The sequence below is a fragment of the Lineus longissimus genome, chromosome 2 (genome assembly GCF_910592395.1).
Source record: "Lineus longissimus chromosome 2, tnLinLong1.2, whole genome shotgun sequence".
Taxonomy (NCBI): Eukaryota; Metazoa; Nemertea; class Pilidiophora; order Heteronemertea; family Lineidae; genus Lineus; species Lineus longissimus.
Window position 1 is genome coordinate 3,463,822 of NC_088309.1, and position 26,322 is coordinate 3,490,143.

Here is a 26,322-nt window from a genome sequence, read left to right on the forward strand (position 1 = left end):
TGGTGCATCTGATGCTGCCTAGAAGAAGTGATGAAAACAACCAAATCATATTATGAAGACATTACTGCTGGTGCATATCCAAGTGGTTCATGGAACCAATATAGCCTATCAAGTAGCCATTCAGAGCCCTGTTTGTGTAATATGCCCCTTATCATTTATGTAGCAGCTAAATATGATCTGCCTGTCATATCATATGGACCCCCTTTGATAGCTCTGCCTGATTGATATTGGCATATTGGTAAAGAGAAATTGGAGCTGGATATTCACCCTGATTTGATTTCTATCACCCTTGATCAATATAATATGATAAAGATATCGTATTTATTTGTCTCGAGCTCCTCGGTATAACATGGATTGTAGGGTTTTGTCTCTTTCTCATCAAGCCCATCCAGTGTTTGCTGTGATGGGGATGAGCATTCTTACCTGCAACGAATTTAGTCACAACATCCTGTGTATTCTATTTTTCATCAATTTACATGCGGCAGTTCTACTGAACAAGTCCAGTGTGACCATTCTGCCATGATTTCCTGTATAATTGCATTGTTCTCTTCTTTGAAAGTGGGTTACTGGGTCATTTTGGGGTGAAAACATTATATTTAATTGTCTGCATGACCAGTTGATATCAAGCTAGCAATGTTAATGGCAATATTTAAAGGGCATTACTACCAAGTTGTCGGCTGCCCAGTCACCTTCCACTATATGGTAAGCACATTCCATCATCAGAGTACATATTTTAAATTGAAAAGATACTAAATCTGACTGAATTATCACGCTGTTCCAATTTTAATCCCAACTGCATGGACTGAAGTTAGCCCTCCGTGCAACGATCATCTTTGTACTGATCAATGCATTACAATTACTAAATTACATGCATTAGGGACACGCCGCAGAGAGGAGTTGAAAGAAATTTGAGAAAAGTCACTTTCAGAATGCAACATGGAAAAGCAGCAGTTTGAGGAGCACTGTAAAAAGCAGCAATATCTTGCAGAGGGTATAAAGTGGGTTTGAAAAACTGTTACTCATGATGGCACTGATGATAAAGACACCACCTACATGTATGTTGCGAGTTTATCGAAGTGTTTTTGTATGATTCACTGGCTGTGGATTTTATGATTATGAAGCTAACCTCCATTAAAACATGTTTCTTTTCCAGTGGGACTTGTTCTGTTTGAATATTATTCTCACCAACGAATTAATTGTGCATGAAATGCCAGATGAGACAATATTCTAAAGGAGAAAAACAAGTCTTTTGAATCAATAAACCATGTATAATGTTTGGTAGAATCTGTATGTGGTTGAATTTTGTGTGAGAAGCGGGTTTGACTTTCTTAAAAAAAGAGTCTGACAGCGCCACAGCCATGTGTTTGTCAGTCCTGGATTTGAATTGAATATTATGAAAAGAAAATGAATTAATAATCTTAAAGGTCAGCCTGGTCAGCCACGTAATACCACAAAGACATGCAGTGATGCTGCATGGTTACAATTAGGGATTAGTCATCATCTCCTCAGTAACATTTTATACTTTGGGGAAAAAAGCTATAGTCTTCCATTCCACTTGTCTGCTTTGATTAATGGTGCAGTCCATCATCGCATTTTGTGGTGAGCAACACTTGGGGCCAATTTATGCCGAAGAGAGATGAGTGGGATTAGTCCAGAATCTTGGAAGTCACTTCAATGGTCTGCATCTATTGTTTGAGAGAAATAGCTTTCGACTTGGTTTGTTTTCATGAGGAGATTGATGGAGAAGTGCATTCTCTATTACAGTAAGCAGCTAACCCTGCGCTTTTTCTCTGCTCAACACCAGTTGTGGAAGCGGAGTGAAAGAAAGTTGTCTGCCTCTATGATCAAGAGGTTGTGGGTTAGGCTGCTGGCTGAGTCACTGCTAGGTTCTACTACTGGTCAGGTTCTAGACACTTTGTAGCAGCCCTTTGAAACCATTTTAAAAAGTTGAAAGAGACTGGGATGATAATAATCCAAAGAGTCACTTTTTACCACTGTTGAAACAATGATCACAGAAGAAATCCAATTAATGAGGCTCTATCACCCAGACTCCATTATTGCCCTTGGGTACCAATTACCAAGAAACATGAATGGTAGAAAGTCATGTTTGCCTTGCCTTGTTGAAGCAGCAGTGTCAGCGCTGGTGCAAACAAACGCTGTGAGGGCAGGTTTACACAACATGATGAAACTAGCAAATGTTTTTAGAAGCTGTTGTGGAAAGCGGTATGCAGAGTTAGAACACTGGTACAAAGGGTTGTCTTCCAGGAATGTGTCAGGTTGTGGCAATATATGCTTGTCGATGTTTAGAATTGAAAGTTTCTGTGATTGGCAAAGTCATATATAGCCCAATAGAACACTTGTTTGCCTGTAGGATGCAGTCTCAATATGATTGAAAAACGTTTCTAATCGATTTTATTACGTGAATCCTCTTATGCTATTTCTGGAAGCAGCGGCTTTCATCTTTAATGAAAGAGGGATGATTTTGTTATCAAAAGATTATTGTCTGCACGACAACCCTTGTGATGAACGATTTAATATCTGCTATATTTATGATTATAATTTGATCCATGTAAGGTCATGAGGAACTGGATCATGTTATTCTGCTACAGACTATGATTCTCAATATAACTTGTATGAGACATACGCTTATTGATAAAAGGGCCGGGATAATAGCATTATCTATCAGTAAAACAAAAAAAGATGCGCCGGTCTGGCTGTGTTTGAATCAGAAGTATCCCCATTTAGATTAGGTCCGAATTGATTCACCAGGGGGCATCTGTCTCTCCAAACATGCAGTGACATCATCATGTCAGCTTTGCCGACAATGCAACAGTTTTCTCTTTATAGTCACCATATCGTTTTTAAGCATCGAAATGATGCATTGATTCTGTCATTTAGTTGCCATGTTTTGCTTCGAGGATCATCTTTGACATAAACTGGTCGGTTGATAGCAACCTTTGCTGATCTGGTGGAAATTTGAATAAAATATTGACTGCGAACAGTTACATGATAATCTTAGATATTAGCTATTCAGTGATAACTAATCCTAGCAGCATTCAAGCAGCTAGTGGTCCACTCATTACTACCTAGCTGTTGGAGAGTAGCTTGTTAGTATGCGGCTATGTCATCTATCATGTCGAAAAAGTGCATGGAAACTCTGAATTAGCAGTTGGTGCGGAGTGAGGTAACGAGTCAGTTTGCAGAGGGAAAAAACACAAATAAAAACCTCAGCTAAAGATGAGATTAGTGATATATGAATAGAAACTCTACTAATAGTCACTTCATTTCCTGGCACACCAGTATGGTTGCCCAGTGTCATGACATCTTCGTCACTCTAGACATGGACTGAGCCAACACAAGGCAACAAGCGTGGGTTATCTCGATGTCAGTTTCGATTGAGAAATCACTCTTGTACGCACATCACACTTTGGTGTTGGCTGCTCCTATCGTGGAGCCAACACCGCCTTTGTTCTGTTGATGATGTTGGCAAAAGTAAAGGAAGTGAAGTAGGTTGTTCTAAGCCTCCCTGTTGTGTGAATGCCAGAGTGAAGGAGGTTGTTGTTGCTTGTGCTCTCGTCGCATCAGCTTGGCACATTAGTTTTGCCAAGTTTTTATCAAACGATTTAAAACAGTAGGAATCTTGATTAGACTTTGCCTTTATGATGTTTCTCATTTGGCAAAACAAGCAATTCAGAACTTTCTCGAAGCAGATTGCCTCTTACTGTACCATCTGTTAAAATGTTACATCATGAAGTATGTAGCATTGCCTGGATGTTGTTGCCCCAAGAAACACCAATAACCATGGTAATATAGCGGTGGTGTTGATTCTGGAGACATGCAGACGGAAGCCAAGTGTTATTGTGCTGATGGAAAGGCCACAGGATGCTGGAGGAATAAATGAAAATGGTCTGTTCTTTCTATTGTTGGGCATGTTTTATATGCCCAGATTGTTCCAAGCGAGAAGAAGAGTAGAATACAGGACCGAGGTGAGTTAGCTGTGACTATTCATTGGAAAAGGATACATGTACTGGTATTCAAATTAGCACTTTCTTCAGGAGTCTGAAACGGTGGTATAAATATTCTATTAGTTTCTTCTTGACGTTTATCCATGTCTTTTTTATCAGGTTAGCCAACACCAAAAGGGTAGAGGTGAAATCCTCAATCCACTGGAGTGCTTTCTACTTCAGGAAAACTGCACTTATTGGCTGAAGCGTGTATTTGGAAATTCTGATTACCTGCTCGCATGGTGTTCGGCAGAAACATCATAAGAAGACGCCAACCGTGCTAGGGGGGTATTTTGAATGTACCAAATACTTGTTGGGATGAGCACAGTTTTTTCACAGCAGGAAGTGCCCTAGAGAAACGGGGCTTATCCAATGTGCCTTTCCAGGTGATTACGGTAACCCTTGTCTTTTTATCTCCACTCTCTATCTTATATGGTTCCTGCAATTTAGCAGAGTATTCAGTGTTTGCAATCAATTCAATAGAGTGAATGATCTTCGTCTGACATGGCAATATCCTGTTCTGAAACAACTCGGATAATAAAAAGCTTTGGAAAAAATGTGGTATTATTATGATATGAATAGTATTTCTTATTTATGGTGGGTTCTGAGAATTGAATGCAAAATTACTAACAGGTACTGGATCTCTTTGAATCATTGATGCTTGCAAGCAACCACGTTGTCTGCGATGTCGGAAGGTGACTTAAAACTACTTAAAATTCTAGTCATATGACCGATCATCAACTCTCAGACATCGTTAGAGAAGAGGTTAAAACGGTGTACGGCTGTATGGTGTTGTGGCTGCTATTGAAGTGTGTTGGGTGGCAAGGCGGGGAGATAAAAACCCCTCTCCAGTGACAGGGTTTTACATGTAATCTGAAGAAAATGCCTAATAAGGTGCTGTCTGCACCCATCTCTTCAGTTGATTCAATGCCAAGAGCTTGTGGTATCTCTAAAACGCTGTGCTTTGAACCGGTCTCAACCAGTAGAGCTGGTGCCCCTAGAGGCTGCTGTCAACCACATGTATGATCTGTCATTCCTTCTGATCAATACAGTATTTCACTTCACTGTTTGTAAATACAGTATAAGTTGGCAGACGGATGTTTGGGATGTTGATATTATCGGCTACATCCATATCTGATGCATGTTCCGTGTATCTTCGGTCTGCGCTGCATTGGCCGCTTAGCCACTTGGCTGTAGTTTGGTGGCTGATACATCAGCATATGTCATAGAGCAACCACAGATAAATCTTTTGCTGTTCTTGCCCGATGCCTCTTAATTCATGTGATGTGAAGCAGGTGGCCTGTCAACAAGATTTGTTTCTAATGTGAAGAACTCAGCTTTTGAGATTGTTTCGATGAATCCATCATCGCATTTTGTGGTGAGCAACACTTGGGGCCAATTTATGCCGAAGAGAGATGAGTGGGATTAGTCCAGAATCTTGGAAGTCACTTCAATGGTCTGCATCTATTGTTTGAGAGAAATAGCTTTCGACTTGGTTTGTTTTCATGAGGAGATTGATGGAGAAGTGCATTCTCTATTACAGTAAGCAGCTAACCCTGCGCTTTTTCTCTGCTCAACACCAGTTGTGGAAGCGGAGTGAAAGAAAGTTGTCTGCCTCTATGATCAAGAGGTTGTGGGTTAGGCTGCTGGCTGAGTCACTGCTAGGTTCTACTACTGGTCAGGTTCTAGACACTTTGTAGCAGCCCTTTGAAACCATTTTAAAAAGTTGAAAGAGACTGGGATGATAATAATCCAAAGAGTCACTTTTTACCACTGTTGAAACAATGATCACAGAAGAAATCCAATTAATGAGGCTCTATCACCCAGACTCCATTATTGCCCTTGGGTACCAATTACCAAGAAACATGAATGGTAGAAAGTCATGTTTGCCTTGCCTTGTTGAAGCAGCAGTGTCAGCGCTGGTGCAAACAAACGCTGTGAGGGCAGGTTTACACAACATGATGAAACTAGCAAATGTTTTTAGAAGCTGTTGTGGAAAGCGGTATGCAGAGTTAGAACACTGGTACAAAGGGTTGTCTTCCAGGAATGTGTCAGGTTGTGGCAATATATGCTTGTCGATGTTTAGAATTGAAAGTTTCTGTGATTGGCAAAGTCATATATAGCCCAATAGAACACTTGTTTGCCTGTAGGATGCAGTCTCAATATGATTGAAAAACGTTTCTAATCGATTTTATTACGTGAATCCTCTTATGCTATTTCTGGAAGCAGCGGCTTTCATCTTTAATGAAAGAGGGATGATTTTGTTATCAAAAGATTATTGTCTGCACGACAACCCTTGTGATGAACGATTTAATATCTGCTATATTTATGATTATAATTTGATCCATGTAAGGTCATGAGGAACTGGATCATGTTATTCTGCTACAGACTATGATTCTCAATATAACTTGTATGAGACATACGCTTATTGATAAAAGGGCCGGGATAATAGCATTATCTATCAGTAAAACAAAAAAAGATGCGCCGGTCTGGCTGTGTTTGAATCAGAAGTATCCCCATTTAGATTAGGTCCGAATTGATTCACCAGGGGGCATCTGTCTCTCCAAACATGCAGTGACATCATCATGTCAGCTTTGCCGACAATGCAACAGTTTTCTCTTTATAGTCACCATATCGTTTTTAAGCATCGAAATGATGCATTGATTCTGTCATTTAGTTGCCATGTTTTGCTTCGAGGATCATCTTTGACATAAACTGGTCGGTTGATAGCAACCTTTGCTGATCTGGTGGAAATTTGAATAAAATATTGACTGCGAACAGTTACATGATAATCTTAGATATTAGCTATTCAGTGATAACTAATCCTAGCAGCATTCAAGCAGCTAGTGGTCCACTCATTACTACCTAGCTGTTGGAGAGTAGCTTGTTAGTATGCGGCTATGTCATCTATCATGTCGAAAAAGTGCATGGAAACTCTGAATTAGCAGTTGGTGCGGAGTGAGGTAACGAGTCAGTTTGCAGAGGGAAAAAACACAAATAAAAACCTCAGCTAAAGATGAGATTAGTGATATATGAATAGAAACTCTACTAATAGTCACTTCATTTCCTGGCACACCAGTATGGTTGCCCAGTGTCATGACATCTTCGTCACTCTAGACATGGACTGAGCCAACACAAGGCAACAAGCGTGGGTTATCTCGATGTCAGTTTCGATTGAGAAATCACTCTTGTACGCACATCACACTTTGGTGTTGGCTGCTCCTATCGTGGAGCCAACACCGCCTTTGTTCTGTTGATGATGTTGGCAAAAGTAAAGGAAGTGAAGTAGGTTGTTCTAAGCCTCCCTGTTGTGTGAATGCCAGAGTGAAGGAGGTTGTTGTTGCTTGTGCTCTCGTCGCATCAGCTTGGCACATTAGTTTTGCCAAGTTTTTATCAAACGATTTAAAACAGTAGGAATCTTGATTAGACTTTGCCTTTATGATGTTTCTCATTTGGCAAAACAAGCAATTCAGAACTTTCTCGAAGCAGATTGCCTCTTACTGTACCATCTGTTAAAATGTTACATCATGAAGTATGTAGCATTGCCTGGATGTTGTTGCCCCAAGAAACACCAATAACCATGGTAATATAGCGGTGGTGTTGATTCTGGAGACATGCAGACGGAAGCCAAGTGTTATTGTGCTGATGGAAAGGCCACAGGATGCTGGAGGAATAAATGAAAATGGTCTGTTCTTTCTATTGTTGGGCATGTTTTATATGCCCAGATTGTTCCAAGCGAGAAGAAGAGTAGAATACAGGACCGAGGTGAGTTAGCTGTGACTATTCATTGGAAAAGGATACATGTACTGGTATTCAAATTAGCACTTTCTTCAGGAGTCTGAAACGGTGGTATAAATATTCTATTAGTTTCTTCTTGACGTTTATCCATGTCTTTTTTATCAGGTTAGCCAACACCAAAAGGGTAGAGGTGAAATCCTCAATCCACTGGAGTGCTTTCTACTTCAGGAAAACTGCACTTATTGGCTGAAGCGTGTATTTGGAAATTCTGATTACCTGCTCGCATGGTGTTCGGCAGAGCAGAAACATCATAAGAAGACGCCAACCGTGCTAGGGGGGTATTTTGAATGTACCAAATACTTGTTGGGATGAGCACAGTTTTTTCACAGCAGGAAGTGCCCTAGAGAAACGGGGCTTATCCAATGTGCCTTTCCAGGTGATTACGGTAACCCTTGTCTTTTTATCTCCACTCTCTATCTTATATGGTTCCTGCAATTTAGCAGAGTATTCAGTGTTTGCAATCAATTCAATAGAGTGAATGATCTTCGTCTGACATGGCAATATCCTGTTCTGAAACAACTCGGATAATAAAAAGCTTTGGAAAAAATGTGGTATTATTATGATATGAATAGTATTTCTTATTTATGGTGGGTTCTGAGAATTGAATGCAAAATTACTAACAGGTACTGGATCTCTTTGAATCATTGATGCTTGCAAGCAACCACGTTGTCTGCGATGTCGGAAGGTGACTTAAAACTACTTAAAATTCTAGTCATATGACCGATCATCAACTCTCAGACATCGTTAGAGAAGAGGTTAAAACGGTGTACGGCTGTATGGTGTTGTGGCTGCTATTGAAGTGTGTTGGGTGGCAAGGCGGGGAGATAAAAACCCCTCTCCAGTGACAGGGTTTTACATGTAATCTGAAGAAAATGCCTAATAAGGTGCTGTCTGCACCCATCTCTTCAGTTGATTCAATGCCAAGAGCTTGTGGTATCTCTAAAACGCTGTGCTTTGAACCGGTCTCAACCAGTAGAGCTGGTGCCCCTAGAGGCTGCTGTCAACCACATGTATGATCTGTCATTCCTTCTGATCAATACAGTATTTCACTTCACTGTTTGTAAATACAGTATAAGTTGGCAGACGGATGTTTGGGATGTTGATATTATCGGCTACATCCATATCTGATGCATGTTCCGTGTATCTTCGGTCTGCGCTGCATTGGCCGCTTAGCCACTTGGCTGTAGTTTGGTGGCTGATACATCAGCATATGTCATAGAGCAACCACAGATAAATCTTTTGCTGTTCTTGCCCGATGCCTCTTAATTCATGTGATGTGAAGCAGGTGGCCTGTCAACAAGATTTGTTTCTAATGTGAAGAACTCAGCTTTTGAGATTGTTTCGATGAATCTTTTGATGTTCTTGCATGATGCTTAATTCACATGACATGATACAGGTGGCCAGTCCCCAAGATAGGTTTCTAATGTGAAGAGTTACTGGGACAAGGGCTATTTGCTTGTGAAACAGAACTGAGATCATGTGACAGCATTGTTGCTCTAAGAGAGAGACTAATTCTGTTCATTCCCAGTTAGAATGTGAAGTTAACCAAGTTAACATAGCCGGAAGGTTCACGATTGCCGGGATACTCTTAGCCTCATCAGCTCCCTGGAGATCAACTCCTGATGAAGTGATGGAAGCAGTCGTATCAGTAATGATGGTATCAGCCATTAAAACAAGACCTGCATGACGAATGTCGGGATAATACCATTACCATAGCTGAGATCACCGCGGCAAAAACAAATTCATTTCAAAATGAGATGCGACACGAAACAGGTTTCTGTAATTTCTGCATCGATTGCTGCTTCTCAGTAATTGTTCATCCGGGTAGCCTAGGTTAATTGAAGGTTCCATTCCCATTAGTTCCCTGATATGTTACTAGAGTACTTTTTTCCAACTCCTGCTCTGTGCTGTTGCGTCGTTGGTTTGACAGTTATTGGAAGTTTCCTTGTAACAGTTGGGTAGTGTGGTTGGAAGATAAAAATAACAAATAATCTAGGGTTTCTTTCTTGTTAAAAGCTATTAACTTTAAAAGCTAAAAATCTTGATAACATCACGAAAGCTAGTTCAATTTTAGCCCTGAATAGAGATGTACTGGACTCGAAGCATAGAGATAATTCATCCTTCCATGTCAAATGATATTTTGATGAAATTATCTATTTGGATTCTGGGGAAGCTTGCTATAATATTCAGCTAATATAAATGGATGCTTTTGTTCAATTTGATAGCCTGTTGCTGATGATAAACAGTGGCTAGTCACAAGAGCTGGATTCACAGATTAGGGAGATATATGCATACCTAAGTATAAGATAAAATATTCTCAAAAAGCTGCATGTGACCTCTGACCTCTGCAACATATTGATATGTGATCGCTGTCAACAGTTGATTTATTGGCTTCATTTCAATTCATCGATTTTCGTTATTCTAAAGAAATGATAGTCATACATGATCTGGCGCTGATGTACCCAAGGTTTCTGCCGCATCATATGACTGTAAGTGATGCTGTGTTTGCTCTTACTTCAGCTTGGATGTACAGGAACTTGTAAGGAATCTGAATCTAGCCGACAGGTATAAATTGTGATGACCTACAGCACTACTTATATGGATGGTGTAATTGAGCCTTGGCAGATATTGAATATGTCACTTCATGTGGCCTGAGGGACTTTGCCAACAGTACAGGGGAGGGGTTCAGTTGAACTCCCCTAATAGGCCTGGTGAACAGTATATTCAGTGCATCTATACCCACTACAGCAACTCCTTTCAAAACCCGACTTGTAGTTCTGTAAGTCATAGCAGCTCATTTGTATATCTGTGCACTACACATGTTTATTCATTGACATTGTGACTCAGAAGAAAAATGCACCATTATCTGTTTGGGACGGCAATCGAACTGACAGATTCCCATTGTAAGATCGTGTAATACATCAGATGGAATTGCCACATATCAGCCAATGTGTCGCTGGTTAAGACATCAAACATAGATCAGAAATTGTGCATCATCAATTGCTATCACTTCAGAAATCTTCAAAAGAGGAGCAGCAGTGGTCCAGCGGTAATTTTTGAGTGCCAGTGGGATGTACAGCCTTTAAACTCTTCGATATGAGGTAGTAATGAACTTCTGACTGGGAAGTCATGAGTTTGAACCCCTTCCAAGCAGTTTATTTGATTACAAATATTAATATTTCACCAGAAAAGTTGATGATATGACATGGGCACTGGTGGTGTAAACTGTACAATGAATGAAACGAGTTGGCTGAGTCAATGAACTGAGAGGAAATTGTACAATAAACCAGGCTAATACTTGTCTGGGCCAGACAATAAGCCAGTCTGGAAAATTGATTCGGTTTTGGCTCAAGCGAGAGAGCACATCCAAAGTATATTCGAGAGAAATCAATTTTGTTGTTTAATTCACGGATCTACTACTCATGGAGACTATGTGAAAGGCTGTGCCATCATTTGGAGGAGGAGACTGACATTCGAGCCCAGTGACCGGGTGACTCATTCTTTCAGTGCAGTGTATGAAAATTGAGCCATGTCATCTCTGTATTGAAATAAAGGCATCACATAAACCTGTACGAGCTAGTGCTTTTCTGTTTTCTGGACAATAACAGGGACCTCATGAAATATTAATAATACACTGAATTGACTGGGCCAACAGATTAGCTCATCCAATTATTGGTACAGAAGGTTGATTAGTCAGACCATGGAAACAATGGGTGTTGGATAAGGTCTGCTGAATACTAAGTCATCCCGAAAAATAATCCACATCCTCCCAAACAGATATTGATGAAATTCTTGTCATTCTCAATTTTCTAGTAGAATCAACAGATTCTCTAGAAATGTTCTGGTGTGCATCTGGCATTGAACACAAGTTCTTGTGTAACTGTAGGCTTATCTGACTATAGCTTTTAAATCTGGCTACAGGGTTTCGGAAATACAACTAATTTGTTGTCAGCTGAGTTGTTTATCCTTGGAACACATCAGAAAGAAATGAACAATATGTTGCCGGTTGATGTTTGCTTGGTTATTTGCTCCATTGGTCACTAAGTGGTTTGATTGATGAGTGTTATGTAATAGAGTGTAGTCCGGTAATGAATGAAGCCATCTGTCACTGAAGGGCGATGCAAAATGGAAAACAGCAGTAATTCCATCTATAGTTTAGTTGAAGAACTAAGAGTTGATTGCTTTCATTTTAGTTGATACTATGCATCGTCGTTCAGTGTATACAGACCCGCGCTTACAATCTTTTGCTTGGGTAAGATCATGGACACTTTCCAGAAAATCTCTTGGCACTGCTGTGCTTTTATCAGTATCTTCAAGCTGACAGTGCCAACTGATGATATCCGAATATCCCATCACTATACATGTGCATCCTCTTGCAAACAGGCTCTACAACATGCCTCCGTTCTTGTGCATGTTTTTATATGGGAGTTTAGAGATATCAAGTGAAACGGCCTGATATGTCAGGATTTCCGCTCTCAGTTACTGACAGTAATACTCATTTTCATACATAAACACATGGACTTTTCTAGGAAACTACGCCTAGCCACAGTGCTGCCATCTGTCAGTAGTGACATACATTTAAGAGGCTCCAGACGAGCAACATACTACTGTTACCAGATTGCGCTTTGATATGTATGCATACTGAATATAGTGTCTACATATGTAGACTATTGATCTTGTTGACATGTTGTATGTGTGTGCCTGGGGCTTTGAAAAGGTACATTTAAACATGGAGGTGATGCAATGTTCAGTATACAATTTAGTAAATATAGTGACAGATGCATGCAGTTTGATTTGCAAAATGGGCTTGTGAACTTTAGTTTGTAATTATGTTCGGGTCAGTGTGTACATTTACCTAAATGGCTTGTATAATATTTTCATCAACATTTATCAAAATGTTGAGGATTGGTCATGAATCAAATTCTGTTTAACAATCTTGGCTGTCTATTAAAAAAGGGATTTTAATTCAATATTGAATTTGTAGAAAGACCAGTTATTCAAAGCCCCTCGAGTCACAGAGATAAGATTAGGTCACAATGTCAAGATCTAAATGTATTGTGATTTACATCATAGTGATATAGTTGTATGTATGTGGTCACACTTTACATTTAATTCTATATATTTACACACCTGTGGTGGTCATTTGTCTTTCAAGAACATTACAATTCTTTCCGGGTGGGTAACTAGCATACCGGTATACATGCAGCTTTGAGATACTTTTATTTCACTATTCTGGACTATGATACCTTGATGATGATGATGATGATGATGATGATGATGATGATGTTACATGTGGTTGTCTTATATAAAACTAATTATGAATTGTCATTTTATCATTTCAGACTGAAAATTCAACAGCTCTGGACTAAACATCTGAAACATGTCTGACCACGAGGACAGCGGTGAGGTGGACCTCGACACGACTCCTACGGCTGAGGATGTGGATGTTAAGAAGTGTGATATGGAGGTGACGCCTAGTATGGAGGTGACGCCTTGTGACTCTGAGGTGACTCCTAGTGATACCGAGGCTGTGCCTCCTAGTGATCCGGATTTGACCCCAAGTGACGAGACTGATGGAGTAAATGAGCCAAATGGAGAGGTTGACCCAAAGATAGAGGAGGAAGCTGACTTGACCATACCTGAGGAGGATTCAGATAAAATATTAGATGAGGAAAATGAGAATGAGGATAATGCTAGTTTAGAAGTGAATATAACTGATGGTAGTTCTAGGCGTGCAAGTGATGTTAGTTCATTATCTTTTCAACATACTGTCCTTGATGATCCTGAGGGGAATGAGGAGGAAGGAGAGTTTGAAAGGTCTCGCAAAGACAGTGAGGAAAGCACTGATTCCTTGCAGAATGAGTTTCTAAATGAGGGGCATAATTATCTAGGTTTTGATGAAGAGTTTGAAATTGCCCGTCTGAGGCCCCCTGATGAGGGTGACCTTAATATTGCTGTGTTTAAGGATGAAACAATGAAAATAGAGCATGACAACACCGACTGTGATTCAAAAAGTGATTCACCTTCGGATTATGAGCTCATTCGCGAAGGTGACAATTTGGAGTGTAATCTGGAGACGTATAGTGTTGAGAAGAAGAGTGTGAAATCCAACCAGAGTGTGGAGTCAGATATTGACGTATTGAGTGGAAAAGAGGCCACTTCAGGTCAGGTGTGCATTGAGCATGCTCCAACTGATATGGAGGCTCTGACTGAAATGGAGGCTGATGATGAAAATAGTCATGGTCATACTGTAGCAGATATTAGTGAGAATATGGATGGTATTCATCGCAATCGCAACAGCTTGGAAATAAGGAATAACATACCTAATGTGAAAGAGGTGAAACACTACGGGGAGAGTAGTGCGGAAAATGCACGTTATTTCACTCAGGGCAATTTGCCAAGGATACGGAAGAAATCGCCTGGATTAGCTCATAGATTGGAAGAAGGTCTATCACCTGACGGAAGCAGGGAGCCGTCAGTGTGTTCTGACACTAGCCGAGATTACAGTGATAGTGGTATGCAAAGAGTGTACACTGGCCACCGTGGCAGCCACAATGAAAACAACACTATTGAAAAGGAGACCAATTATCCTGTCGATAGTGTTCGAGCAAATGGTCTGAATGCATGCAGTCCTGCTGAATTACACAGTAATTATTCTGAGAGCACTGGTTCGGTCCATGATGGTCATGAGGGAAGCACTGGTAGTCTGGGTCACGATCCTCACAGGAAAAGCCTAGATGTTGAAAATGAGTATGATTACATTAAGTTTGCTCGAATCCACCAAGGTGATGCTTATGTCGGTATGCGTTTAGCTTATTCCAGTTCTAATGACTCTTTGAACTGTAAGCGGCATAGCTGGAGTGGTGTCAAAAGTGATGACGGTTCTGTCGGCGATAGCTCGAGAGAGAATTCACCACAGAAAATCATCCGGAAGAATTCGGAGAACGGTTCGCTTCGCCCCATGGATTGTGACGCAGCGCTTAACCTAAATGATGATAATCTGACCGAAATTCCTCTAAATGGTGATTTAAATACTAGCATGGAGGATAGAAAAATTACACTTTCGCCAGAGACGACTGAATGTGATAGCGCAGAAGTTGAGAGTGTTATTTCCGAGGGGAAGGATTCATTAGGAATGCCGAATGTGGAGGACGGCTTGTCCAGTTCTCAATGCAGTGATTCGGAGGACGGCCCTCATGAACGTGACCTCCCGACTCCGGCCGATATACTACGACAGCGCCAAAAAGCTGAAATCGAGGCAGGTTTGACTATAAACCCCGTACGTGCTCATGGCATCGCAAATATAAATGAAATGATCGAGGATAGGTTGACATCGCTCCCATCTCACATGCATCACCACCATGGGTCATCGCAGTTGACCGATGAATTTAGTCGGGACGCTTTGGATTTAACCATGCAGGATATCAAACTAGCTATTCAAAAGAGTAAGAGCATGACGCTGAAGTCGCCATATAAGGACGGCGTGGAGGCACGACCAGAACCAGTTGCAGAGGAACCAGTCTGGGTTATGAGGTATGTAGCAACTTAAAGCTTGAATGTTCTTTATAAAGACTCCTTGCATGCTGTTCAGTCAAAGGGTTGGTAAAATGGCATGTTCCTGTGCTGAGTTTGAGTTCGCTCCTCACAATTTCACAGGGGGTTTCATTGCCAGTTTATGCCTCAGAATGATTGGATGGCACATGAAGTCAGGTCTTTGTTCTAGTGCATGCAGAAAGAGCACAGTTTTAAATGATAACAAACAAAGTGCATGTGACTATCCTCCTGTAGCTTTGTACAAAAGTTGTGTGTTGTTAAAATGATAGTTCACATCTTGATTTCATATCCCTCTCAATATTCAAATGTTGTCATGCTCCCATCCCATCTCCAAATGAAGAATATATAATACTACTTGCCATATGGAAACATGATAAATTGCATAGTTCATCAGTTTGTACTGATAGCAGGCTTTGACACATCCTGCATAGCCTACTCTTGATCATTACATGATTTTATATATGTATCAACATGTATAGGAAACGCTTATGCAGCTTGTATCTCCAAAGCATCTGTTTGTGTTGCCAGGTGTTGCTTGGTGACACTTGAGCAGTTAAAAATGACGTAACTGACAGAAAAAGTTTGGCTGGTGGTACATCAAGGCCTACTCTGGGGCTGCATTTGGCGAGTAACATTTGGTTTTTAATTGTTTTATTTTTATCATTGGTTTATTTATCAAAAATGTTTGCAAATATGGTTATGCTCAAGATTTCCTTTGCATGTCAACCCATTCTTTGTTTCATTTCTTTGCTATTAAACCTCATCCACCTCTTTCCTCATCTTTATACAGCAGCCTTCGATTTCTAGTTATTTGGAATGCAGGGAACTTCAGGGATGGGGGGGGGGGGGGTACCAACTAAGGTGTTTGCTCTTGACGGTATTGTATCACTGCAGTGTCAATCACAGCACCATGAAGTCAAGTAAATATCTGTGGACAAGCTTTCTTCTGTAATGTGTCATTATATGACCATGCTCAAAAGTGGTTCAATTTCAGTAGTTGTCCTTGAATCTGTGAAAGTGATTATTTGCCCAACACGTTGTGTATGATAAATCTCATGCCACTGCATTGTGTGGAGCTCCCCCTCTCTCTTGATACACTGTGTATTGGCAATTGATCATGTCGACTATGCACGCAGACCTTCTGCCATCTTTTCCACGATCAATAAAGCATTCAGACTAGCAGAGGCGGCGGAATCTCATTACACTATACTCAGGTCTGGTCGTGGTATTAATCACCTCTTTTATGGGAGGTATCGAGCAAAAAATCCTTTCAGATGCTTCTTGTATCATGTAATTTTGCACCCCCCTCCCAACCAAAATGCATCTGACGGGTGCGTATTTGCTGTCAGGGTGACAGGCTCCATTAGGGACAGTCTCATTTATTGTCATTATCATCAAGGGTATGATTGAACCCTGGATGATTTCTCCCCTTTGACCCTCAGACCCACAATCTCTTATTCAGGAATGTCTACTGAAATGTTGCAGAATGGTCAATGCAGTAACATAGCGTCAAGGCAACCTTAGGTGTTATGCTGCTGGTGAATGTACAATATGATTGAAATTGCGATAAGTGTGTCAATTGATCTCATTGTGATGACTATTAGATTACATTCCAATATGGGACATACACCAAATGATGCTGTCACCAGCTTTCCAATAATGAGGGCAACACAGAATCTTTGGTTGTAATGGATTTTTGTAAAAAAAACCTATTTCCGCAATATATTTTGCCATTGTTGCATGTAGGCTGATGACTATAATGATGTCATGATGGTATTATTTACCATGCCTCTGGCATCACTTATCGTTGGCATTCTGAGCTGTATCAAATGCCAGCACTAATGGTTTTGTGAAATGGCAAGATAAATTTATCTGGATTCCATTATGAAAAAAAGAATTTACAAGTATAGCAACATGCAGTAAAAAAGATTTTCTTAATTAAAAAAAAATAATTGTATACTGGTCATAATATGATACTTTAAAACAGGCATTACCAAGGTGACTGGTACAAAAGTTATACTGCTTGCGTCTGAGGTGGATTGAAAATATCACATTGAAGAGTACCCGGTTTTGTCACAGGAACTCCTTTAATACTGACTGTCACTTGCTGAAGTGTCACACAAAAGATATTGGTCGCACCATATCAAAAAACTCATTGGTGCGTATGTCATGTGTGTATTGCAAGCAGGCTGATATTACACTACCCGTTCAATGTCTCAAGTGTCATAAGCTGGAAATCCAAGTCTATATTCCCATATTTATCCTATACAACCATCCAAAACGACACAAGTAAATAAAAAAGCATATTTGAACATGAGTTGCTCGTCGATACATTTTGCAATATGTCGGGCATTTTACATATACCAATAACCAACCTCAGTCTTGTGTTGTTCCGCTGAAAACAACAACCACAGAATGCCAGTGTCTCACTGAACATCTCATGTGATGAAATGAGGTAAGTATTCAGCCAACAGAGAAACATTTTGTTTTCATGGTTGTTTCCATGGTAACCATACAATATCGCTATTCTTCCTGCTTATATCACTCCTCTATATTTTGTTCTGCTTTGCCTAACATTTCTTTAAGACAGCCCGTCAAAATGTTTTGATATTTTTACCAATGTTTTCTGTGCATTTTTCGCTTGAGAAATGTGAATGTGTTCCTTGAGAGGCCTTTTGAGAAAATGCCCAGGGGTATCCAAAGTACAAACACTCTGGTCAAGTTCGTGTTCACTTCTCCTGTCCTAGTCCAACTCTGAACTATCACTCTTTCCGTACATGTAGTAAATATGTATCTGCATGCCTTGAGATGACCAACTCAACCAAATTGTTGTTCGATTCCTGATAAGTTAGTTATTTTTTAAATTGAACTTGAAGAAATCTCACTTTGTTTGTTTCCGGTTACAGTTCCCCTGTCAAGGAAAATCGGTAGGTTTATTTTCTAGTTTTGTTCGGCTTCTTAGGTGTTTCTAAATCATCATTCTAAATTATATGGTTGTCCCGAGTTATATTGCAATTTCTATGGCATTTGCTGGAAAATTACCCGACACATGCCTGACATTTTGCCAATCTAACAGATTGTTAATACATCAAGTGATATCACGCTCAGAACATGCAGAATGAAAAGCGTTGTCTATAGTTTGACATAGCCTGTTTGTTGCCTGGCGATATCAACCTTGGCTTCAATCTGATTCTCATGGGTTTTGTACAAGTCATAAAGGATTGATATCAAGCTCAAAAACAAGCGATATCAATTGCCTTATGATGAAAAAATTTGATCTGATATACCATGCCGGACATACACGTCAGTCTGAACGTAATCTTGACATGAAGAGATAGCAAGCTTGAAAAACAATTAAAGCTGTCTTCAGAATATCACAATAATATCAAGTTTGATGTCGGGCTCTGGACTTACCTTATATCACCAGACTCAGTTTAGATTCTGATGCAGATGCAAATTACCTGTATTAACACTAGAATACACCAAATTGTCGGGTAATTTTACCTAACCTTTATAATTTAGAATGATGAGGAATTAATAATTGGTTGCTGTTTCATTAACTTTGGATCTGTCTTTTTTCTTCCAATTTGGATGATAGGTGTTGGCTGAATGGTTTAAAGAACTAAGAACTGAATGGTGGCAAATTAGAAGTTTGAGATGATTTTAAAAAACACTTGGTTTTATATGAGCAGATATGTTGTTCATTTTGATATCAACTAATTTAGGCTGATTATCAGCTTCTAAATGCCCGTAATTCTTAGTTCACATTCTTTCTAAACAGTGTCATATGGCCCTGCATAAAGGTGCATATCTTGAGGCACCTCTTATTTTGTTACCCTCAAGATGGACTGAATCCTTTCTCTGTGTCAGGCTTTCAGACTTACATTGTGTGGGCCAGAACCTGGCAGTGCTGCCACCTGACAGCTTGGTGTGGAACTGGTACACCCCTCTTCCATGTTCCGCACTAAAGCATGCTAATATTTTGTGTATTTTTTTGAGAATCAGTGACGCAGTTGGAGAGACCTCTCATGATCATGTGACAAGAACCGGCTCTCTCCCCTTATCCATATTTTATAAAAAATATCATGTTGCTTTAATTTTTTTCAGTTTGCAAGTGAGATGAATGAGTTTATAATCATTTTCAGATGTTTGTGACAGATTATCTGCTATAATAACCAAAATCAGACTCTTGCACATAATCCAACAAATATGTTATAACTTCTGACTGTTTGCATGATCCGTCTTTGACACTATATTGAATGATTTGCATGGAGACTTGAGACAGAGAGCATGAACATAACAGACCAGGTCGTGCTGTGTTCTCCATCCTGCTTCCTTTTCTTCCGAGTTGACTTTCTTATTTCCACTTCCAATGCTCTTTGTAATAGTCCACCTTTGACGAAGGTCACTGGTCTGTGCATGCAGTCCATCTTCCCCTTAACTTCACTGCAGGTCGGTGTGGTACTCGTTGACTAAGGTAATAATCCCTCAGTGGTGTTCATCTATCCGAATTTGCCATACCAGCACCCAGGTCTTGTCTCTTTCATTAACCTGATTATCCCCACTGTTCTCCTGTTCCCTTTACTACTGTCAAAGGTTGACCACAGGCACCGCCATTTTGGCGGGAACTTGAAATCCTAAAGCGATTAGGACTCCTTCAAATTGAGGTGACTGCCCATTTAAAAGAAGGTTGTTCTCTAGAAACAAAAGAACGGACTCCCCTCCTTTAAATAAGCATTCACTTTGTTTTGAAAGAGTTCACTTCAAAATTGCTTTAGGTTTTCAAGTTCTAGCCAAAATGGTGGTGTCTCTGCACGGTCACCCTTTTGAAGAATATAGATTTTTGATGAGGAAAAATGTCATTCAATATTGGTCAGATTGATGGAATCGTCTGTACCTTCTGATAGATTTGGTGAATTATTGATAACGATTTGATTGAATTGCATATCTAATGCCAGGATGTTGAATATATCAGGGCTTTCTAAGCAGCCTTTTGAATCCAAAAGGCTTGGGGATAATCGAGATAATAGGTCAGTCTTGGAAGTACCCATCATAATTGATGTGTGATAGTTTCTTGTGGTTAGGGAATCAGCCATGAAGTGTGGCTATCTTCTGATTTAGATTTCTTTGTATAGCTTTCCAGTTGTTTGTACTCAAGGTCATGTCTTGGGAACGGGAGCAAAGTAAGATGGCACCAACACCTGACGCAATTTTCAAAAGTATATTCTCTGAAATTGTTCATTTGAGGGAGGTTATCTGAATTCATCTTTTAGTGGGAGCAAGATTCTGGGTAGCATTATATTACCGGAATATCACCGGAGGCTCAATGACGACAAGTTGAAATGCCATTGGTCTAGATATCATTTGAGACAAATCAATTCAATTTTGGTTTTGAGAGCGGATTGATTTGGCAGTATGCTACAGGAATTTCATACCTGCAATACAAGGTGAGTTGGTTCCTTTGGAATTGTAACAAATTCTTTGGAGCAGTCTATGTGAATTTCATTTTGGTCATTGCACACACAGTTTGAAAGAAACTGGTATATTTGCACCATATAATCTTTGGTTTGAATGTGTTTTTTGGTTTTACTGTATGGAAGTTATATGTCTAAGGATATTTCTTTCAGGTTCTTGCCTCATGTTTCAGGTGCATCCGTTGTTCATCCCCATTCCCCCTTGTCATGTCGTAATGTCCTCGATATATCCCTCCCCATTCCCCTAATCATGGTGAGCATGTAGTAATGCCCTCTCTTTTTGCAGATCATGTATCGTACACAGCCCACCTCATGATGACGACGAAAATGACGAGAATTGGAGGTTGGTGATCTGATTTTTCATCCACTCCATGCATAATCCTAATTTATTTCATTTATTTCACACAGTACCTCTGTGGAATGCAAGTCCTGTAGTACAGCTTCTCTCTCTATGTTCCCTCTTCATTTTCAGTTGGAGGAAGGATTCCTATGCGGCACATTTTTCACTTATGCATTTCGTGATGTGATATTCTATCGTAAATCTCTATGGTTATCAAAGGTTATCGTCTTTTTCCAGTGGAGCAGACCGTTTTTGGTCTTGAAACTCTTACCTGTGGCATTCTGGAGAAAATTTCAATAACATTTTGATAACCTCGTCTAGCATCCTTTGTACTTTTACAGTACACCATATGGCCTTCACCCATCAATCCTATATATTCTCAAAAATTAAGTTCAAATACTTTGCTTTGACTATGCTGGTGTTTGTAATATTCACCCCGTGCCGTGCTATATGCGACCATCCAACTCCTTACTTGTTTTCAGGTGTCTGGCATTTGTTACTTTTTCACAGGAATTTCAATCAGTTTTGAGAAGTGTTGTTTACTTGTATTTCATATCGTCAAGTATGATGTATCCCTTTGAAACCAGTGTTCCCTACGTGTATTGTTGTCTGGTGGCATTTACTCACTGCAAACGGATCATATAAGTCAAGTTCCACAGTGCACTGAGTCCCCAACCATGCTCCTGCTGCCCATAAGCTTGTGGATACAGAGCTGCATGTCCACAGGGATCAATAGGACCTTAATACATATGCATCAGACTCAAGCAGATTCTTAAGTGGTTTATGTCAGAATTAAAAGCATGCTTCAAGACTTCCATCTAATGGTGACTGAGATTGATGCCTGGATCTACTGGTACCCGTCCATTATTCATCATATTAGGTATGTTGTATATGACTGCATATTGGCACTCACATAGATACTGGCACCAGCAAAGTCTCCATATATTTCAACCACTTCCTGATAATGTTTATGTATACCATCAGACAGAACACATCCAGAGCTTTCCAACAAATGTGTTGGTAAATCAGCACCAATATCTGTGTCTCCCACTTGGCAAGTTATTAGTCATATTGAAATATAGCACAAGAAAGTCCTTCAGTCTGAACTAGAGCTTTGAACTGATCCTACTTAACTCATAAAAGAAGCTGATGGCTTGAAGCATTGAAAGCCATACTTCTACCCTTGTTCCTTCATCACTAGCATGACTATAGTGATGGAAATGTCACTAGTGATTTACAAGGCATCGCAAACTGCTTGAATTATATAGAAAATCCCATTATCAAGTACGCCTTTAAGTAAAAGACCCTTTTGGGAGTGATGGCATCGAATAAGCTGATAGCACCTCTGGTGATGGATGGACAGTTAGAACAGATTTACACTAAAAAACACTGTGTAAATCATATGCTTGTCATCCTGAAGTGAAGTTTTAGAAAGATTTAATCTGTGATATCTATGGAGTGGACTTATGTGACAGTTTTATAACACTTGATGATGTCAGAGTGACTACTGTCGAAGTTTTTTCGGTCGCCCCTCAGTCATCGCCCCTCAGTTGATCGATAGTCTGCGACTTGCCAAATCACATCCTAAACCTACCATACGAGACCACACAGATGTCCCAGCTTTCAGAATTATCTCCAAGTTTACGGAGATCCAAGTCTTGTCTTGTATCACGCGTACCACTTAGCTGACCATGACCAACAGGGACTGATGAAATGTGTCACTCGGAGTACATTTGGCTCCTCTCGAGTAATCTTAAATAACAGACAACCACAACTTTCACAGTGAAGGAAGGTGTAGTAATCCATTAGCTTGGTGGCTCACTGGTCACCAATGGCAACCGCTGACCTATACATGCTTAGGCCAGGTCAATTTGACAGTTTGTTTGACGGATTCGAACCCTCAATATCAATGCTGCTTGCTAAAGGAGCATCATTGTCACGGAATATGAAATATGATGTCTGCTCCACTTGGGGGCACTAAATGTTGAGCACTGATGGCTTTGTTTAATAATTCGTAAACTTATCACAAAAACTTTTATATAAACAAGGGGCCAGTGAGAGGCACATTACACTTTGTGTTGATGTAATGTGTAAATGTGGATTATTGATTTTGATTTGAAACTGAAGTTGAATCTCTGCAAGAATGTCAAATATATAAGGTCAAGCCAATGATACCATTGTCAGGAGGCATAATAATTATGTTTTCCAATAAGCTCTGTCTTGCCTTGTAGCTTGGAAAGGTCACGCTAAAAACACACTGATGTAATTACTGGAAATCTTTACTCAACTCATGCATGAAGAAGGCAGGAGAATTGTTTAATTGAAGAGAATATTCTCAGTTAATGAGGAAGTCAAATGATCAATACCTATAAATATCCAAAGAAAGGTTCATCGATTAGACTGTTAGTGCGATACAGAAATGGGACTGGCAGGATGCTTGATCTTCTGGAGTCACCCATATCTAGCGTGATCCAGGAAAATTTATGAGGGGCAAGAAGACGCATCTGGATTTGTCTACATTGCCTATTGGGATTCTGGATGGGGCCTTTATGACACTTGTCCCTACATCCCTTCATAACAGGACATAGGGAGATTCTTTCCCCCGTTGAACATGTCTCCTCTCAGGGACAGTCAACCATTAAGTGGAACTGGGCCTAAAAGGCTGCATATTTCTTTTTGCTGGAGATATTTCTAGGCTGACATTCCACATCAGAACGTTCTGTATACCTTTTACCTCTTTACACCCGACAACCTCCCCCCAATGACATTTCTCTAAATTACACCATCTGTTGTGGTTACCATGGCGACCTGATGAAATAATTGATCGCCCTCCTCAAGTTAAATCCCTCCCATCTCACGGAAATGATAGCAATCATAAAAGCCATGACAAAGGCCGATTTGATTGATTTTGAGGGATTCACAAGTGATCTATTGTAGCAGACGTGATGACAAAGCAGACGGAAGGGTGGGGGGATGTTGCGTTATGTATGGTGTCTGGTGAAGAGGCAGACATGAGAAAAATAATGTCTCATTATGATTTCAGTGAAGGAAAGAACTTTCAAAAAGCCAAAACAATCAACTCCTTTCCCAAGTTTCTGTTGTGTTTGAATGTGGAATGAAAGAAGGAAAAGACACTTTGAAATGAATTTAGAAACCACTATTGATAAAAATAGGCCTAAGATAACATGTTGGTGATAGACTGGTCGGCGGAACGTACATACCTATGTTCTACTGGAATCAAGTAGCTATCAGAATTAGCTTGGCTGTCTTGACCAAAGGCATATCGATCAAGCCGACCAATTCCCTGAGGGATGTCATTCTTCTCGTCCACTGATTACCTTTGAGGGTCTCTATTATGAAATATCGCTGACATCAGTTGCAGAGGGAATAACCTTTGTCAAAGGACTAATGGCCTGTGGTTTGCACCTTCTTTAAACTGAAGCAAGTATGCTAGAACCAATATTACTTCCCCCATATTCCCAGAAGAATGTCAACTGGATGTTGCCTCCATAATTGAGTCTAGAGCATTTGAGCCTGACTTTGGCTCATTTTTGTGCACTTTTGACAATATTTAGTTGATTTGGAGCCTTGTGAACATGGCTGAGCTTAGAGTCAGGATTGGTCAGGTATTTAATAGTGCATTGCTGAACACATTGATTACCAACTAGTCCTGTATTACTATTTTATGCCATAATTTGAAGGCTGAAGGGCACCATTAGCTTATGAAGAGAAACAAATTAGAACTGACAGAAGTGCATGGTCAATCAGTGTCTTATTAAAAAGCTGTGGGACAACATTCTCCAGGAGAAAGAGATCTAAACTGACGAAAGTCCCCACGACAGCAGTGCAGAGTTGATTATTGGCGAAGGGCTGTGGGGCAACACTCGCGAGAAATAAGCTACAATTGGAGAGAAAAATCTAAACTGACAAAAGTCCTCTCAGCAGTCGATCGTTGTCTTATTGAAAGGCAGTGATGGTGATATGATCATGGTCATTGGTTCCTCAGGGATTGGTTCCAACAGATATCATCAAGGGTATCTTGGCTGAATGTAACCATTGACCAATGCCAATGGGGGAGTCGTGTTTCTTTTCTTTGATGGCCTGTGAGGGTTTCCTCTATGAAATATCATCAGCATTTCATGTAGTTCGTGTGGGAATAACTTTTGACAGAAAAAGAATAGGTTTTGGCCAAGCATAAAGGGATGTTGTTGGACTGAAGTATATGAGCTGCCTTAGACATGTTAGAGAAACAAAACTATGGATGTTCTTTTATAATGTTGGAGGAGACAGGAGTCTCAAGAGAAGACGTCAGTGTTCTTGAGCTACTGCCTGTTTCTTACTGCATAAGGAACAATTGTACATTGGAAGGCAGAGATCTGGGGTTGCCTTTGATTTGAACTCCTAAGCAAACTGGCATGGTGATCTATGATGTCAGACCATTTGAGCTGTGTGACTTTCTGCACATTTGTGCAACTTCAATCACTTTAGATGGAAGAAACATCAGAACGGATGTCACTGTGGCAATGGGCACAGCTTAAATCAATGCAAACGCTTCTTTCATCGTTGATGAAGTGTGTGACAAGCAGGGATAACCTAATTTACTAATTTGAGATGTCCACGAATGAGTCAGCCAGGCGACAGCAAATCCCTATGCATGGTTTTCTGTGAGATTATGCGGAAGTAATGTCAATGTATTTAGTAGCTTCTTATCCGTCCATTTGTGATATTATGTGCCATTTTCAAAGTAACTAAATCATCCGACTGATCTCGTGCCTGCGTTTGAGAGACCCTCTGTTGATATGGCAAAGTGAACTTTGGATGGAAAAGGGAAAGGTGTCTACATGTATTGGATAAGGAGAAGGGAAACAATTCTCAGTTTTTAGTAAAAAGACAAGATGCGACCCCAAAGCCTTCAGTACGTAGATTAGCTAACATGTCTGAATTTTTTTATAACGAAATGTAACCTGTATGAAGCTCTGCTTTGTGCTCGTCATATCACCAAGCTCTCATTGGCCTGATCAAGATCAGCCTCAAAATGTTAAGTTATCAATTGAGATTTGCCGAAACTCATGAACACCTTTTGTGCACACAATGTATAACAAACCTGAGCCTAATCCAAGAGTGATGAAAGTGAGAACACCACCCGAAAATC

At 40.1% G+C, this 26,322-nt stretch overlaps 1 protein-coding gene across 12 annotated transcripts in view; it reads left to right on the top strand.

The window, feature by feature from the left end:
- Positions 1–26,322, top strand: part of LOC135502055 (uncharacterized) — a 125,935-nt gene that overhangs the window by 9,010 nt on the left and 90,603 nt on the right. For 8 of the 12 annotated variants that reach the window (XM_064794579.1, XM_064794598.1, XM_064794542.1 and 5 more), the window contains exons 2-4: positions 13,145–15,335; positions 18,263–18,283; positions 21,117–21,173. In XM_064794579.1, coding sequence (XP_064650649.1) covers positions 13,183–15,335; positions 18,263–18,283; positions 21,117–21,173 — 2,231 coding nt within the window. In that variant the 5' untranslated portion in view covers positions 13,145–13,182. Of the gene's footprint in view, positions 1–12,958; positions 12,978–13,144; positions 15,336–18,262; positions 18,284–21,116; positions 21,174–26,322 lie in introns of those variants that run through there. The other 4 variants (XM_064794549.1, XM_064794608.1, XM_064794568.1 and 1 more) reach the window with 4 other exon arrangements.